At 38.9% G+C, this 18,765-nt stretch overlaps 1 protein-coding gene across 1 annotated transcript in view; it reads right to left on the minus strand.

Moving 5' to 3' along the window:
* Positions 1-18,765, minus strand: part of LOC110171426 (intermembrane lipid transfer protein VPS13B) — a 289,785-nt gene that overhangs the window by 58,853 nt on the left and 212,167 nt on the right. Inside the window, exons 43-46 of the mRNA XM_055163864.1 lie at positions 17,809-17,990; positions 16,887-17,107; positions 16,632-16,763; positions 9,967-10,128 (exon numbers count right to left, since the gene is read on the minus strand). Of these exons, the coding sequence (XP_055019839.1) occupies positions 9,967-10,128; positions 16,632-16,763; positions 16,887-17,107; positions 17,809-17,990 (697 nt within the window). The remainder of the gene's footprint in view (positions 1-9,966; positions 10,129-16,631; positions 16,764-16,886; positions 17,108-17,808; positions 17,991-18,765) is intronic.

Consider the following 18,765-nt stretch of genomic DNA (forward strand, 5'->3'; position numbering starts at 1 on the left):
CATTGATTGACCGTGATGGCATGCTGCACATCTGAAATCACATAATATTTGGTGATTTTGTTAAAACGGTGATTAAATAAAGCTGCTGTCACTATGCAGCATATGGTCATTAGAGCATACCAACACTTGTGTCATGTGGTCAGCTACAAGGAACAGCTCCAGGAACACCCCTCACATCTGTGGTTTAGGAGACTGTTCAAGGCCAAACGAGGAAGAAAACAGATTTTTCAAAGTGCTAACACATTGGTATGTTTGAAAAGATTTACATAGAAAAACAAATATGACATTCTAGCTGCTCGGATCTCGTCAACATGATAATTAAATTAATCTTCCCATTTCAGAGAGAGGTTTCCACTGGGACAGATTCAAAATATGTGCTTGTTTATACATAGGGGAAGACATAGAAGATGAATCTGTTATCACAAAAAACCTATAAATCACACAAGCTTGCATCATGACAGAACAGTTAGAGAATACATTTCAGGACACTGGGATCATGTGTATGATTTTAGACAGATCCTGGGAACCTGGCTTACAAATTTCAATCGTACCAATTTGGGTTATGTTTTTATAATTAAGCTTTGCATGGTTGAAAAGCAGTATTTAAGCCTTTTAGGACACACATTTCATGATAAATGGCAGAAAATGTGCTTTCCCATGTAGTTTGAGACATTGATTTTTTAATTACTGACAACACTATATTATTTTATAATCAATCCTCACTACTGGAATCTGCTTCTTTGGTGACAAATAATGAAAAATTAGCAGGACCAAAAGTTTTATTAATGAGCTCTACATAGAGCACAGGGAATAAAGTCACTGCATCAACATTTGACCTGTCAAACAGAAACACAAAACTCATTTTTATTATTTTTCCATATTTAGTGTCATAATATTGGTATGTCTCTTATCAGCTGAGGTGTAGTTTTGGGTTATGGAAATTGATAAAGATGGCTGTATTTTTGGTTTCTATAGCAACTAAACAAAGAAAATACATAATATCCAAAAGCCACATCAGCACCTTACTGTGAACCTTTCAGTGGGAATTGGATCATTGAGTCACGAATGGAGCAGTTTATAAGTGAACTCATTTTGTTGATAAAAATGTGCACGTCTTATTTGACAAGAACAATACAGTTTTTTCTTGTTAACATATTTACTTTGACATGGTAATATTGACAACTTTAAGATAAATATGCTTCCAAAGACAAAGGTGTCCCCAAAGAACCTGTAGAAAAGCTGTTTTTCCAAAAAGTAATACGAGCTTGATTTTATAATGTGTAAAAGAGATAATCCAGACATGTTTAGTATTACAAATTGTACAGCTATGAATATATTAATTATAATGAATCTATATTTTCACTGTTTAAGATAGGAACAAAACAGACATGCACACATAACATTCACAATCTTATTAAAACAGAGTTTAGATAATGATGAATAAACTATGCACTGGCTTTATTGAAGGAGAAATCAATCCTCAAAAATGTACTAGGCCTAAACTAAAGCTAATATAATATATAATATGTAAAAAGCAATATCTGTTACATTGTTGGCTACCTTGCCAGATACTTGTAAGATACTCCAAACTGTTTTAAACACATGCCAAGTATCTATAAAGACACAGTTTTCTCAGTATGGAGCATTTTGACCTGTGATTTAACAGAAGCCTCTCTCTGGCGATGTTTGTTTGTGTTGGTGTGTGGACTCTGCTCCGGGCTGATGAGGAAGGCCAGCCCTCCTTCACTTCTCATTTACAAATCACTACATTCTTCAACCCCACTGTAACCCTGCCTCGAGATGACTTCTTGTATTTTTTGGACCCTGAGACACTCACAATCAATGATGATAATCCCATACTGACTTCTGGCAGGCTGAGTCACCGACCGTTTGTATCTCGTTGCTATGGGAACAAAACTTTAAAATCACTCAAAATAATAATATCGGGTGATCTTTATAATGTATCTGTCAGTGTAAGACAAGCCTGGGCAAGTGTCACTACGGGATAAATGACCTCCCTATCACAGCGCTGATAAACTTAAAAAATGTCCCGGTGAGAGGAGAATTTCACGGGCCAGCAGTTCATGTTACTCCTCACTAAATTGGACATCACCATAATGTACGATCCAGTGAGTAGCCAATGTTTAACCTTTGGCTGTACGTCGCTTTAAAATGCAAAATAATACATTACCTTAGCAGGCCGGGCCCTTTCTTAGAATCTAAACCAGGAAAAGGGGTCTCCAGGGATCAAAGCTATCTTCATCAGTGTCTCTCTGATCAGTCAGTGCTTTTGGTTAACCTCATATAGCTGGGGTTAACGTTTCCACAGTTGTAAGAGGGAAAATAACAGGACAACTACAGACCACTTCACTTGAGGGCAGTGTTTGTTAAACAATAGGGTCAGGGCCACGCCATGATGACATGTTTTTGTGCAATTCAAGTCTGACAAATACTTAAAGTTATATTGAAAAATGAGGTGTAATGTAATCTTATGGACAATGGAAAACAAAATCATATTCTGGAGGTTGCAGAGTGTCTGTAGAAGGTAAACAGTGCGCACCTAAACAGGGATGATAAAAGTCCTGCCAAGTAACCACTCTCTCAAACTCTTTCAAATGCGCACTTAAGGTCGGGCTTTACGTCATACCAGCTCACAACAACACGCCCAAACTAAACTCATAACTGACAGGAAACATACAGTGCATACCAAAACTACTTGATCATATACATTTATCTGGTACTCATACAATATAACAGTGCATGCAAAACTTCCAATTACAAATAACAAATAGTCATGTTTATATTTTTTGATCTATGGCATTATGTTGTTTTCTTATCAAAAACATACCTGGAGTTGTGTTTTGTTTCATTCACACGTTAACACACAAACCCTGGATATTTAGACTGAGGTCTTCTCTCAAACTGACAATACTCTATTCCACCTTGTGATGTCATGTGGTAATACAGGAAGGGCTCCACTCCATACACTTTCACTTGAATTATTTTGATAAATTCAGCCCTGGAACTGCCCCCCCTAGACAGACTAATAATGCAGGATTACTAAAACATGTGCGATTGATGCAAAACACAACACAAATGTCAATTTTGTGTAATATGGGAACTTTAAATTGACAATTGATAAATAAACAAATAACTAGAAGCATGGATGCATGATAAAACTGTTCGGATAGGGTCAGTGCATTTCTCTCATGGTTTCTTCCAAGAACAGCAACCAATCTGACCGCACAATAATGGTCGCAGGGAGCGACAGCACAGCACCCCTGGGAGCTGCACATCCAAACACACAGCACTGGCCTGCTCCATGGCTAAATTACACTTTATACAAATTGTGAATATTTCTTGTAGGCACTTAAAAAGCCCTCTTCTGAAATCCTGGGAGCTTCTTGACACCCCTCGTCCCACTAACCGCATTAACCACAGGGATTTCCATCAGTCGATCTGCATCCTGTGAGGGGCAGCCAGATATTTCAACCATTGGCCCCTCACCACACACAAGAAAAACAGAGAGGGTGGAGGTAAAAATGAGTTTGTGCCTAATTATTTAGTTATCATCCAAAAATGTATCTGTTTATCTTCAAATAGTCATTTCTTTTGCTTTAAAATTGCACAAAAGTGGGTATTTATTTATGTTTTAAGCCTCCTAATAGTTGGTTTGTAATACAGACATGTGAAGGCATGCCTAAGAAACTAAATAGACCGGTCTGAGAGAATGCAGGACATAGGAAGCATTTTATCACTGTTTATAATAGGGTTAATGATAGGGTTAATATGTGGTTATGGTTTTGACTGTGGAGTAGATGGAAAGACGTGACTATTTGAATTGAAGCTTTTAATGCACCTTATGTTGTGACTGACAGGAGGAACAGAGGAGCAAGAGGGAGTGGTCCTGGGACAAAGAGGGGTGACCCAAGTTAAGGTTCGTGTTTCGCTGCAATAACACTGTGGGAGTAAGACAAGTGACTGATATTCAGAGGTATGTCAACTTGAGTGTGTGGTGGGATAGCATACACTTTAAGCACTCGCTCCCACAAAAGGAGAGGATATGGGTTTAAATATGTCTTCATGTTTAAGTACAAGCTGAAATAACACAGGGCCTGTTCATTCATTTCATTTTCTCTCATAATAAATGTTGTATTAGGTTTAATGGGAATGGTATAGTGAAGGGACAGTGTCGTGTTAATAGTGTGTGATCTGATAAGTTGAGAGTAATTACAGGGAATTAATGCAATTTCACTTTGTAGAAAAAGAACCAGACAAAACCAGACACATAATGTAAGGCAGAAAGAGAAAAGAACCAGAGACTTAATGCAGTGATACAGACTTTTTTAAATAGAGGACATTTAGTGTAGTATTGTAAAGAATTTAAAATTGCCTGCTGTCGTTTCCTGTACAATTTTGCTGAGATCAGTAATATTTTCAACTTTATCTTCTATTACTATAGCATGGTCCAAAGTAAAATTAATACCATATTTGATTTAACAAAGCAGGAAAAAAACTCATACTGTGTTGGTGTGAGTCTGACAAGAAAAATGTATTTGTTTTAATAATCAATTAGCTTTATAGACGTCAAAGTCGTTTTACTCATTCACTCTATACTCTGTGGTGGTAAGCTACTATCATACCCACAGCTGCCCTGGCAGATGCAAGGCTTTCAATCTGCACCATCTGCCCCTCTGAGCACCACCAACACTCAACCACCACATCCAGCCTCACTAGCTACTACTACTGAAAAGGCCCATATTGCATGATTTTCTGATCTATTTTATAATGTTGTTTCCTCATCAAACACATACCTGAAGTGGTGTTTTGTTTCATTCATACAAGTTATTTTCTCAGACAGAAAACACTGTGTTCTGCCTTGTGATGTTATGTGATATTACAGGAAGTGATCCACTGTGTTTTTAAAGTTCATATACCTTCACTAGAGTCAGTTGGATGGTTTCAGCCCCGTAACTGCAGGTCACTACTTAACAATAGGTAAAAGGTAACGATTAACTTGAAAGCTACTGTTTCATGACATCACAAGGTGGAACAGAGCATTCTGAGCTTTGAAAATGTAGACAGACTAATGCAAGATGACTCAAACGTGTGAATGAAGCAAAACACAGATCCAGGTATATTTTTAAATAAGTTAACAACATTCTAATGTGGCTTAAAGCTCAGAATTTATTTTTATTTATTTATTTATTTCGGTCACAGGTATATTTTGACATTAATTCACAGACATATTTAACATACACAGACTGAAAAAGTGTAGGCTGAAGCTTAAGCTTATTATGCCTACCCTTTATTCCTTTGTCAGAGCGTCATCTTAACACCAGTTCACTAAATGAAGAATTCATTTAGTGAAATATATGACCTTTAACACACAGAAGATATCAGTGAACTACAAATCTTGATCAGTGGGAGGGATGGAAACTGTAAAGCATGCTATGAGTGTTAAGTACACAGCTCATCTTTGCCCCGGCAATGATGAGCTGTATATTTAGTTTCTTTGACTCACACAGGCCTGAATTTCATCTACTAGTATCCACTACAACTCCTCTCACACCTCTATGGGCAGTTGTATTTTAACTTTGCTACCCTGCCCTTAACTTCCACTGTTTTGCCTGATTTTATCCAATGTATTTTGCTAAAGATGATCTCATGTCCAGTGGATTCTTGAGGGAGCAGAGGGAAGAGCGAGGACAGATTATTTTACATGAATAGCTCTCAGTTGTGTGTGCATGTGGTGAGTGGACAGGTCAGAAGGGACATCATACTACAGACATGAGGACAGGAGTTTGACACGCTGACATGGGCCATTAACAGGCTAGAGAATAAGAAAGAGAGTTTGACAGTAGATAGAGAGGAAAGAGAGAGAGGAGAAAGCAAACAAAGAGGGATAGGAGAAGTAGGATGTAATCTTATTTACAATTTTCTCTTTTAGTGTACAATTGCAACACATTGCTAAATATGTGAAATAATGGTCAGTGTAAGTCATTGGGGGGGTGGGTCCATTTAATACATTGTCTGACAGCGTGATCGTTTACCATTAATTTTAGGCCTATGTCATAGTGCAGTGTGACCATGGATCTATTAAAATAACTGGATACAGTACTACTAGCTTGTAGCTGCCTCCAGTTGACATAGTGGTCACTCACTGGAACTTCAGCGGAAAAAATCCCATGGGCCGAGACAAGATTTTTCTCATAGAGTGCAATGTAATCACAAACTGCTTGTGTTCGTCTGACAGGGCACCTACAACTTTCAAAAATGTTGGATTTGTTGGCAATTTTTACCTATTTTTAGATCATAAACTTTTTCTCAACTCAAAATCCTTCAGTTGTCTTAAGAAAACGCTTTATAATCGTTAGCTTCGGCTCCGCTCTGCTCTGCTCCGCCCTAGCTCCTCTCGCTCTGATTGGTCAAAGCGATCACGTGATACACGAGCCCATGCTCTCTGCGTTCGGTTGCGTGCATTCGAGTGTGCCCGTGGGAGAAAAGAGCAGTACTGCGCATGCTCGGTCGGCCCACAGCCACCAGAAGTACCTAGCCGGGCTAGGCTAATTTGGGATCATGCGCCATTGAGCTCGGCCCATCGACTTGAATGGGTGGCCATGTTGGAACCTGGGGGCTTGAGTGTGACATTATTATAGTAATATAGTCATTATCTATGACACCCATGGGTAATTTTGTTATAATTTACATATTTTAAATTGCGATGTTCATCTAAAATTCCTTAATAAAAGAAATAAGTCAGCTGACTTCCGCTTTAGAAAAATGCAGTGACCAATGGGAGCTGTAAATGGCATCAAAATGGATGGATAGCTGCAGATTTTTTCCCCATTTTATCAAAATCACTACGTGACTCTGTCGAATAAAATGCTATCACAGCTTAAGAAAATAAAATGGGAGAACAAAATAAGTATAGAGCAGTGGGTATAGAAAAAAATGGAGGTTGATCGGCAATATGTCATCTTCGAAATAAGCAAATAAAGATTACTCAAACATGCAAGCATCACCACAAATATAACTCTGAGAAGGTAACTGAGAAAGAGAAACAACTATAACATGGCCAAAAGCTCTGCCTATCATTTGGGCCAATTCAACAGGAAGCCTGAGGACCAACAAAAATTGGTCTGAGAGCTACTTTTGGCCCTTGGACCATAGTTTGGACACCCCTGGTTTAGTGTATGTCACAGGAACTAAAACCAAACTATCGACTCTGGTCTAAGACAGGAGGCAGGGGCAAGAGGCAGGGACAGGATGCAGGGACAGCGGACAGGAGGCAGGAACAGGAGGCAGGGACAGGAGGCAGGAGAGTCCCTAAACAGACGGGACTATGAGAGGGATAGAGATAGCACTGGGAGCTCCTTTGCTGTTATTGGACAGAGTTGAAAGAAAGACTCAAAAGTATAACCCTGAAAAAGGGTGGACAGGAGATGGTCCAGGTCTTCTGATCTGATTGAACTGCTAAAGACTGACTAAAGAAAATGAGCACGACACAGGAATACTACACAGCAGAAGAGTGGGGCTGCACTTGGAGGATCTAAAGGACTGTATGGGGACAAAAAAGGCCAGTAAAGAGCTCATTCCAGTCATAACATTTAGATATTCTTCCACCATCCGCAGCCTATAAAAAAAATAAATAAATAAATGTTTTACTGGCCTGTCCCTGCTTTAGCAGCAACTTTAGCAATCCCCACATGAGCTAATTTAGATCCCAAAAGTGTTCACTGCTTAGGCAACGGACTAATGAAAGTGTGTAATGGGCTGGAACACAAGAAAAGGCTAAAGACAAAATGAAATGTCCCGAGGATATTGGATATATGCTGTAAGGGGAAAAACAGAGGATGAGGTGAAAACATGGATGTCAGTAAAAAGCTGGGGTCATCACTCACACAAGCAGAGCCGCTATTAGCACTGTCCGCCCCATTTGCTCTAAACAGCCGTTGAGCTACGAGTTGTTCAGCACTGTATTTGGTGTTAAATTATAGAGAAAATGTAAAATATATGGGCTGCAGTAGGGAGAAATGAGTGTGAAGAAAGACACAAAACAGTCTGCGTACCACTGGCTGTGCAGGATGTGAAGCTGTGGAACGCAACAGGTTAGAGGCTAATTGGGTTGGGAGTAGGTCTGGGTTAAATTGAAGAGCTAAGGTCATTGAAGTTGACATTTAGTGAGAGACGAACTATGACGATTTGAGTAGTTTAAGACACTTGAAGGAATTGGGGACCTAAACAAAACAGTGCAACCACTTAAGCAGTGATTAGGAAACTGATTTGTGACTACAAAAACATATTTTGATGAACCGCGTACAATAAAGAAATACAACTTTGTCTTATCAGCATGGCTATTTTTATAACCCATAATGTAATTAGATGAGGATGAGGGGGGCATATTGGCAGGTACTTTATCATCAAGCTCAAGTAGTAAGTACTGTACAACAATTCTTATTTATCTAGTTTCACAAATCATATTCAGGAGCGCGTATTTCATATACCACAAATACAAGATGGAAGGAATTACACAAGATAGAAACATCCTGGAATAGCATTCTTCTCCTATGATGACATTTGGCCTGAAGATGGATTTTTTATTTTTTTTTTATCTAAAACATCCCAAAACACAGAGGCCATTTTTACTTTGAGATATAATGAATCTCTCTAAGTACAGCAAAGGAGCATTTCTTTAAATAGGAATGGAAATTGCTTTTAAAGAGACTGTTCCCATTTTTTTTTTTTCATGAATTAAGTTTTTTCATTAGTTAAGTTGTGCTTTGCCCCACATATATTGGGAGACCAATGTATGTATGGTATAATGCTAGTGCACTTCATATAACCTATGCCAATTACAGGAGGAATCAAAAATTGGCCAAGGATAAAATATTTGTATACAATTTACTATTTTTACATAGTTTTTTGTGTGCATTTATCAACCTAGTTTGTGTGTGTGTGTTTAATATGAGTGAGGTAAGAGCAAAGATTAACCATGGTGGATGATTAATACAACTTGACTTACTGACTTACTGTGAGCAATTATGGCCATGTCTTTTCTCAAGCCTGGCTTTCTCACACTCATGCTGCAACAAATGGGGGTCTCGGAACATGTGCATACCAAACACACACGCAGATGCCACGGATCGCCACGCAGCCCACCCTCCGCTCAACCTCAAAACCACCAAGGGTTAAATATAATCAATCTTCTTTAACAATGCTGTCAGGAGAGTGTCTGAGAACGCTGACAGACACAAACTGTTGTACGTGCACTATTGTTAGCCCAGGCCGCAAACAGTGTGAGCATATCTCTCCACATTCAATTTAGCCTATGGACAAAAGCATGTTATGTGAGGTACACACTTGTATTCTCCAGAGAATCAGTGTATTTATGGTGAGCTGTTAATGCTTCCCATGCACACTGCGACTCATAACTTAGTAACCACGCAATAGTCATGACAGTGTATATGACCGAAAGCTAACAATAACAAAGACCACAGTGTTTTTGCTCATTATAAATTTCACAAGTCTTAGTAAAATAACCACAAGATTAGACAGTAATCGTAGAGTTATGGGTAACTGATTTCATGTGTCCGTCATGGTTCAATTGTACAAGATACCATAGTGTACCATTGCAAGTGCACAAGTAATAAACCTAAAAGCTTGTATTACCACTTGCTCTTACACTTTCTTATTCACTCGCTGCCTATATGAACATGTGAATCTGTATCAAAGTTGTTTGTGTATGTATGGGTAGGTATTTATCACACTGTGGAGATTAAAATACATATACACAATCACATCATGGGGACCTGCCTCTGTTATGGGGGCAAAATCAGGTCCCCATGACGTCACTCCTTTATTATTAGAAATTTATGAAATTTAGTGTCCCCCTGAAGCATGGAAGCCCCCATGTATGCATGTGTGGGTATGCTTGGGTGTGTATGCAGGTGTGTAGATCTATACCTGTGGGGACTTGTGAGACCTCCAGCTGTACTGATGACTGTGGAGACTGGCCAGCAGCACGTTCTCATCTGTGTCTACCTGACCGAAGCGCAGCGTCTCATGAGTGTCGTTACAGATCACATAGTGGCTGTACACAAGCTCCTCTGACTCGGGCTCACCGTTCTGCATGAGGACACAAAAGGATTATTATTTAAAAAAATAATTTACATATAACAAAAGTTTGTTAAAGTGGTTTTAGTGAAGTGCTATTTCACATATTAAAATATTGGTTTGTTTTTATAAAGTTTTTAAAAATCCCACACATAATGCATTTTATTTGCGTGATACTATGAAAGCAGCTTGTCTGGGATCTGAAGGCCAAATCCATTCACAGTTAAAGTGAAACCTCCTGGAGGCCTAATCCTTTGGCAGGCCAGCGGTTTCCTCACACCCTTCATAAAACAGCTAAATGTTAAGTCTATGCTCCGATAAACAACTTTGGACATGTCAACCCATTTCAAACGGCAACTTGCTTTTTTCAAAACATTTTTTCACTATGAAACGAGCCTCTCAGTACTGGGCATTCCTTGCAGTAAGAGTCATCAATTTATTGTGGTTTGTTAGAAGAAAACAATATGGTGGAGTGGTGGAGTCTGTCCCACCTAAAGCAATGGGTCAGTGGACAGCAGAGATCTGCAGTCATGCAAATTGTATGAGGAGTCCAACTCATACATCAGCTAGACTTTTATGCTACCACCAAAGTGGGTGTAGTTTCTTTTTGGCTAATAAGAAATTCAACATTTTCTTTTTTTCTGTTTTACTTTCCACATATTTCACCTTATGTTTTTGCTTTACAGAAAGACACCCATTAATTCTAATCTACAGTGAAAAAAATTGTAGAAATACTATTTTATGAAGAAAAAAAATGCAGAGGACAAGGAACCAAATGATAAACATAACAAATAAGTATATGTTGTTATTATTGTAGTAAAATATAATTTTACCATACATTTACATTTAGAGTACATTTACATTCACTGATTATGATCAGGTTCTCTAACTGTCCTGGTTTAGTCTTGGTGCATGTTTACACAGTACTCAGTAACAGTATCACAAATAAGCCATTGTAGCTGAGATATTCCACAGTAATCTGATCGTGTATACAGGGATATGAGTATCCTGGTTTCTCAGCTTGCATGTAAACATATAATATGATAAATAGTGTCATAACCAGGACAAGGCTCATAACCCTGAAACTCAAGTGCATGTAAACGAACTTACTGGTGCTGAAATTTGATTAGCTGCTGTACTTCACTTTTTTGTTTAAAACATCTGCTTGCTGGATGCTCTTGGAGAGATTTCAAAGAAAGGGTCTTACTTCAGGGTCTGTCTGGTTGGCACGGTAACACTGTGAAGTAAATTTTCATTGAGACCATAGCATGATATTTAGCCAATTTGTGGAAATAAATCACGGCCTATTCATTAATTGGGTCATCTGTTGACTACAAACTTTGTTATTGTAGCTCAAGTAATAATTGAGATGACTAATTTTACATGGGTTGGACTGGCACACCCATTCAATGACTATTCACGCAAACACAACCTCAACTCTATATCTACGCCTCTCTACGCACTGAGGCACTGTGTAACATACTAACAAACCAATGGCTAAAAGACTTGTAACATAATTTGTTTGAAACAGAACATAAAGACAAAATGAAGCATCAGATATTATGATGGTAGCTTGAGCATCACAAACATCTAATATTTATTGCTGCTTCTTTCTATTTTACTGTACTTTATGTTGTTCAATTATTTGAAATCTAATCAATTAAAAGCATGAAACCTGTGCAAATCTTGGCTCGCTGTGGCAGCCCAGATTGACAAAAAGCATAAGTCATGAGATTGTACAGCTGTATCAAAACACCAGCATACCCCAGACGGCCCTATACTTTTAAATGGCAAGGAGTTGGTTGATGGTTGATGGTTAAAAGAAGCTGGCAGTAACAGCTCTGAGTTCCACTGCCAAGCACGTTCAGGGTCCCGGGGTTGTTGACGCTATTGAAAACGGATGGGAAAGTTTACACCATTAAAAGCACACTTGCTGATAGACGTGTGGAAGAGGTACAACAGTGCACAAATACAGACAGGACAGCTGTGAGACTGGACCACTTCGAGTTTTATAGCCGAACACTATCTTTGCTTTCCCTATGAATGTGACACACCGCTTTACAAACTTCCTGCTGCCATCTTTAGATACCAAAGCTAAGCCCGAACTCTTTGATGGTATCGTCTTTCCACTTGAATTCACAAGGCAACTTGATACACATGTCAGAGAGCTTCCCTGAGTAATAATCACTCCTCTTGCATCGAGGGACTTAAAGAAGACAAATATTAGGACAAAGGCATTTAAACAGTCAACACATCTTCCTAGTTAAAGAGCAAGAGATGACAGCTTGTTCCTTAGACATAGGTCCTATACCAGGCATCAAAGTATCCATTCCCCAAATCCAACCAGATGATATTACTTTAGTTTTTACAAAGTCTGGGCCAGATTAGGGAGAGTGGCACATATATAAATGGCAAGGTACAGTAAAAAGTCTAGGATGTAGATTGTAAATAATGGCACCCACAATATAAGAAACATTATACCACAGAGGAAAAGAAGTGAAGCCATGGTAAGACCAATGCTGAAATATAGCGACAGCATTAGGACACAATGATTAGCCTTAATATCAACAGGATATCCCACTATAGAGAGAAACCTATCTATAACATCTGCAGCAACCAAGAACTTCAGAAAACACGATCAACCATTAGCCAACCTTTCAGTTATAATGTCATTCGCATTGACTGTGTAAATTTTCAAAAATAATAGATTGTACAGTCCTAGCCTGAAAATTATTACTTAGTTGCAACTCAAGAAAACTAATGAGAGCATCCGTGTTGTTCCATACGCATAGCTGCCTGTGAGAACACCGAGAGGGTAAATACTACTGGCCTTTCGTGTGGTTTCCCAACAAAGCCACTTCCCTGGGGTTAAGGGCCCGGGGGAAAGACGATTCGGAGCTGGGGTTGGGGACTCGAGATGGAGATGGAGGTATGGATGAGTGAGGTTACAGTGGTAAAGGCTGAGGTTAGGGCCAGATGGGGCGCTGCACTGGAAAAATGTCAACCAAAAGTAGAGAGATGGTTCAGGCAAAACCAACAGGGATATGTGGATGTAATGTTGGGTAATGTTGTAGGTAACAAATATGTAGTTTGGCTTCTTATGGAATGGTGAGTCATAAAGTTACTATATACACACACACACACACACACACACACACAGATATATATGTATAGATATAGATATATATAGATAATAGATACAAATATATAAAGATAGATATATATAGGCTGCCACAGCTGCCCTGGAGCAGACTGACGGAAGTGAGTATGCCAATCTGTGGCATAGGCCCCTCTGACCACCATCAACACTCACGAACACTACACTTTCATACTAGGCACTGTGGGTGAAGTGGTTTGCCTAAGGACACAACAACATTTTTTGTGACTGGCATTCCATTGTGGCACCTGATTTTCCCAGCAGTCTCCTGTCCATGTACTATCAAGGCCTGGCTTTGCTTAGCTTCTGAGATCTGATGGAATCTGGCTTTAACAAGCTGGTACTGAGACCCTTGTTTAGTCTGCAATACAGTAAGAACGTAGAGGTGAGATTGTAATGTTATACAATATTATTTGACACCAGTACCTTGCTATTTTAGTTTATCTTTATGTCTTTATTTGAAAGGATAATGTACAGAGACATTAAGCTCATAAAAACAGAGATGTTCCACACCAGATTATAGCTAAATAGCTCATTTCCATTTGCTACTTATATTGAATTTATTATTACAATTTATATTTTTGTTCTTATTCATTATATTTATTGTGATGTGTGAGCTACTGTGTCCAAATAATTTCCCACGTGGATCAATAAAGTCTATTTAAATCTAAGTCTAATGATTACATTTGTAAAGATCAAACTGGCCGAATATTAAGTGACACAAACATGTTTTTTCCATGTTTGTTCCAAGTTTCTCAAATGTGCACTTTCTTCATGCATTGTTAATGATTCCACAACAAGTTTCATAGATGCACTGACTATTTTAAACTACTACATTCAAACATTCTTACATCCAATTTGAAAAGAGATTTGGTTTGGATAGGAGGTTGAGTAGATAATGCTATGACAAATATAGTATTAATAGGCCTGTCATAAATACAGGAAGCAACTTGACAGTTGCATTACTGTGAGCCATTAGAGCTGCACAATTTGTATTATTTCCAGGAGGTTGATTTTTCACAGATACTGATCCGGCCCCTGTTACCATGACATCTATTGTGTATTATAACATACTACCACCACTATTTGAGTGCAAATTACAACCATATACCAAAAGAAGCATTTTATTTCTATTTCTGCATCTGGAATCGCTCCAACTGAGCTGCCTGCGGCATGGTGGTATGGCCATGGCCTGGTTGTGAGGTTTCGATTGTGTGGGAGACGAGGAATCTTCTCCATGGTTCACTGCTGACCCTATAGGCCACATCACAACGGGCCTGCCTGCCAGCCTTGACACCAGGAAACACGAAAATCACTCAAACAATTACACACATTCAAGAAACATCCTTCTGTTGCGGAAGGATAGTGTCTGTTAGCATTTCCAACTGCTTCTGATTATGTATTCAATTAGTTTGGCAATGTATGGAAAAAGCCCATGTAAAGAGTGTAAGGCTGCAAGACAAGTTTGATGATAATGGGTCTTTGATATTATTTTAAGAAAGTCTCACAAATACTCAGGACTCAACTCAAAAAAGGTGTAAATGAAAGATACAGGGGGAAAAGAAAAAAATCATATTATTCATATTAGAAAAATGCAAAAAATGCATTTTGCATTATAGGCTCAGTCCCTTTCTATCAGCTCATCAAAACCACGAGGCGACATGTGCTTTGTCCCACGCAACACACATTTTCTCACCATACGCAGGATATTTCCAATGAACAAAAGTATTCACTTCATCCCCCAAAAGCCAAATGAGAACGCTTTTTATTAGAGCATCCTTTTGTACTTGTCCTCCATCTACCTCTCATTCCAGAGAAAGCGTGGCCATATGCACAGCACATTTGCCTACTATAATTATGGTGATTTCTTCCTTGGTTTAACCAAAGTGCCGAAGGCTGGAAGTACTTTCAGGTTTTGTACCAGTTGCCAAGCTGCTTCTGTTTAAGACTAATCAAGATAATAAATCAGGCCTAATCATTTTGTAGATATGACAGATGCACAATAAACATGTTGATGCTGTGATCAGGACTGAATCAGACTCTGTGCATGCAAGACTTTCTAAAAGCACATTTTGTACAAATATGGCAGATTTTTCACTATACCTCATGCTGAAAGTATGCTTGGGTCTTAGGAACTGGGCAGTGATGGCATAGGAAAAGGCCAAACATATCACTCAATCAGTATAGGGGAGGCCTGTCTTAAGGCAGTGACCACGTAATAACCTTATTTTTCATGCTTGAGATGTTGGGCAAAGCCATGGATACTAGCATGTCCAAAACAGTCCAGTTAAGATGTAATGTAACCTTTCAATACTAGAGCCAGCATTATTTATGGGTAAATTAACCAGATGAAATAAGGAACATTCACTTGCTTGAGCTAAAGTCTTGCCGCCAAGGGTCAAATGCATCCCATAATATGAGCACGGTTGGTTAACATCACCTGATGAGTCAATGATGCCACTGAGTGAAAACAAAGGCATTAAAATCTCAAACTAGGATTTAATAGTGGTTTTATATAGAGTTGGTTTAATTTTATTTTCCACAGGTAAAAGACAGCAGCTGTTGGTAGAAAAAGAAAAACTGCCGTTATTATTTCTTTCACCTGGCAGGAGAGGGTGCATGCGTGTAAAAATGTATGGAGTATAGCTCAAGTCTCCCGAGGCCAGTAGATGAGTCAGCAGCAGCAGTAGAGGCACAGCTGAAAGAGAAGGGTGTACAATAGACACACACACACTTGCACACACACACACGCAGAGGGGTGGGGGCCCAGGCCAGATGAAGTCTTGGCAGGTGTCAGCACTCAAGTTTTACCGTGTTTTCATGGGCATGGCTTCACACACAAATGAGCTGGCTACTAGAGGCAGTGCTGAGAGCCGGGAACTGCGAGCTGACGAGGACCATAGCATTAAGGAGAGGCCACAAACAGACAGGGTATAGGCCCCTACTCAGAGTTTACATCAACCCGAAAGGCAGTGTGTTTTATGGCTCTGGCATTGCACCAACATTTTTCTCATAAAAACCCTCCATTTTGTTGTGAATTTGTTTAGCTGATACTCCATCTGGGAAAGAAAAGACTTTTAGCACAACCTATAACTATTTATATATTTTCTTATGATTTTGTGTAGATTTATGACTCCTTTGGTTGTAATATGTTCTCCATGTGCTAGATGATCAACAGGAGGACGGTTAATTTTTTAAAGCAGTTTTAGTTGTAATAGAGCTGTAACCACCATTCCATTATGCAATTTAGTGACTGACAAGTACCAACAACTGAATTTTAATTTATGTGATCTTTATGGACATTAAAAGCCTATATGTTGTAAGAGAGTTTATTTTCAATTTGAAAGAATTACTGCACCTGTTGCCAGCTTTTCAAAGCTGTGTCCACTGTGTGAATGGCATATTGGCTGATTCTGAAAAAGACTGGGTCCACAAACACATTTGCGTCTAACATGGTGGACTGAGGACAGCATGTAGCAGTGGCCTGACCCTGAAACAAAAAGGAAATACCTATGAGAAATATACAGTATATTCAGCTAAAACTTATTGAAGAAATCAATCAATTATCAACATACCAAAATACCCAAAAAACACATGGATGAAGACAGCATACCTGTAGCAGACAGGGCTGTAGAAGCTGAAGTTGTGTTAGATTCCGGTACTCTAAAAGCTTGCATTCCAATTGTGTGGAAAAGTTGAACTCTTGACAGTAGCGGGGCCCATTGCTCCACTGACGTAAAAGGACCCGTGGCTCCCGGGCACTGGTAACCATGAACTCCTGCTCCTGAGGCAACTTCCTGTCTGGCAGGAAGGGGTGGAGTCTATGTGGGGGAACTGTAGAAGGGAGAAATAAAATGAATGCACAGGTATTAACTGACTCTTATACTCCTAAAGCTCAACTCAAGTCTTGATATAATCTCACGGGATGTGTACCCAACATAGACTTTAGCATTACTGATAAGTGAATATGTTGTTTGCTATCTAAGACAAATGGCAAACAAAAAAAACTATTTGCTATCTAACAGCAGAGCCTAATGTCAAGATAGTACAGTCTCAGTGTTTAATCCAGTTTAGAGGGCCCATATTACAATATTTTTTTATCTATGTTATAATGTTGTTTCCTTATGACAAACATACCAGGAGATGTGTTTTGTTTCATTTATAAATGTTTAACACTCAAGCCCTACATATTTAGGCTGAGTTCTTCTCTTAGACAGAAAACACTGTGGGCCACCTTCTGATGTCATGTGGTAATACAGGAATTGCTCTGCTCCAGTGTGTGTAAACTCCATACACTTCACTAGAATCATTTGGATTATTTCATCCCTGGAATTGCCCATCTCTACTGAACAAACGGTAAAAGGTAACTGCAATTTTGAATTATAAAACCTTTTCTATTTCCTAGACAGGAAAAGAACAATACAACAACAAGATATCTTTGTATCTACATTATCTGCATTTTTTTTTTTTTTTTTTGGTCAGCTGAAGTTATTTTTGAAATAGTACATGTACACATCATAGGAGCAGCTTCATACCTGTGCCCAGCTGCTCTAGGTGATGACAGAGGTGCATTTCCATTTGAGCCAGTTTTAGAGACACCCCGAGTGAAGGGACAAACCATGGAGCGAAGCAGGAGTCCACACGAGTGCAGGCGGCCAGGGCCGTGGGAGAGACTAGCTGATCACAGTGAAGCACTGAGCCACAGTCACTGTCCAAACTGCAAGGAAACAAACCAGGGGAAATTAACATCTGAGAAAAAGATTTAAAATTGCTGCTTACAATTACAAGTGCAAATTATAATCATAAATTCCTAACAGTCATGATAATAATAAAAAAGACAACAACAGACAATAAGGCATATTCCCTTGAGGCCTCCACAGTTTTGCTCCCACAGTTCCCAGAGCCTCTCGATGGACATTAATTGTATGTCATGGTTGATGATGTTGAATGGAAGGTAATTGAAGTGAATGACCATTTGCTCTGTAATTTGCTGCTACCATGATCCACCATAAAACTCCAGCAGGAAACGCTCACGACCTGAAAACGCTGGTGCGGCACTGCGGTCCTTAAAAAGATAAGCATCATATGTTGACAATTTTCATTACTTCTAGTTGGCAGGAGAGCCAAGTTATTTTTCTGGTGGAAATTCAAGTATGGGAGATGAAACGAGTCAGTAAGGAAAAGCCAATCATTTCTGATCAAAAAAGACAAATAATTTAAACATAAAGGAAATGTAGTGTTTGGAGTATGATTGTAATGAAATGCAGATGTATATTTAGCTTCACACAGTATATGGTACTGACTTTTTTTTTTCCTGAAAAAAGTTTTTATATGCCTTCTCCTCTGAGGTCTTAGCCACACAGGCTGAGAAATTGGCTTGGAATATTCATTCAGCATTTAGTGGAATTTTCATCCCCAAAATGTTTCTTAATGCCTGGGAGATTAAAAAATGAGTTTGAAAGAAATGCATTACATTATTTGTATTGTTAAAT

Source organism: Boleophthalmus pectinirostris, unplaced genomic scaffold (genome assembly GCF_026225935.1).
Source record: "Boleophthalmus pectinirostris isolate CB_2022bp ecotype Guang Dong unplaced genomic scaffold, ASM2622593v1 HiC_scaffold_6, whole genome shotgun sequence".
NCBI classification, from domain to species: Eukaryota; Metazoa; Chordata; class Actinopteri; order Gobiiformes; family Gobiidae; genus Boleophthalmus; species Boleophthalmus pectinirostris.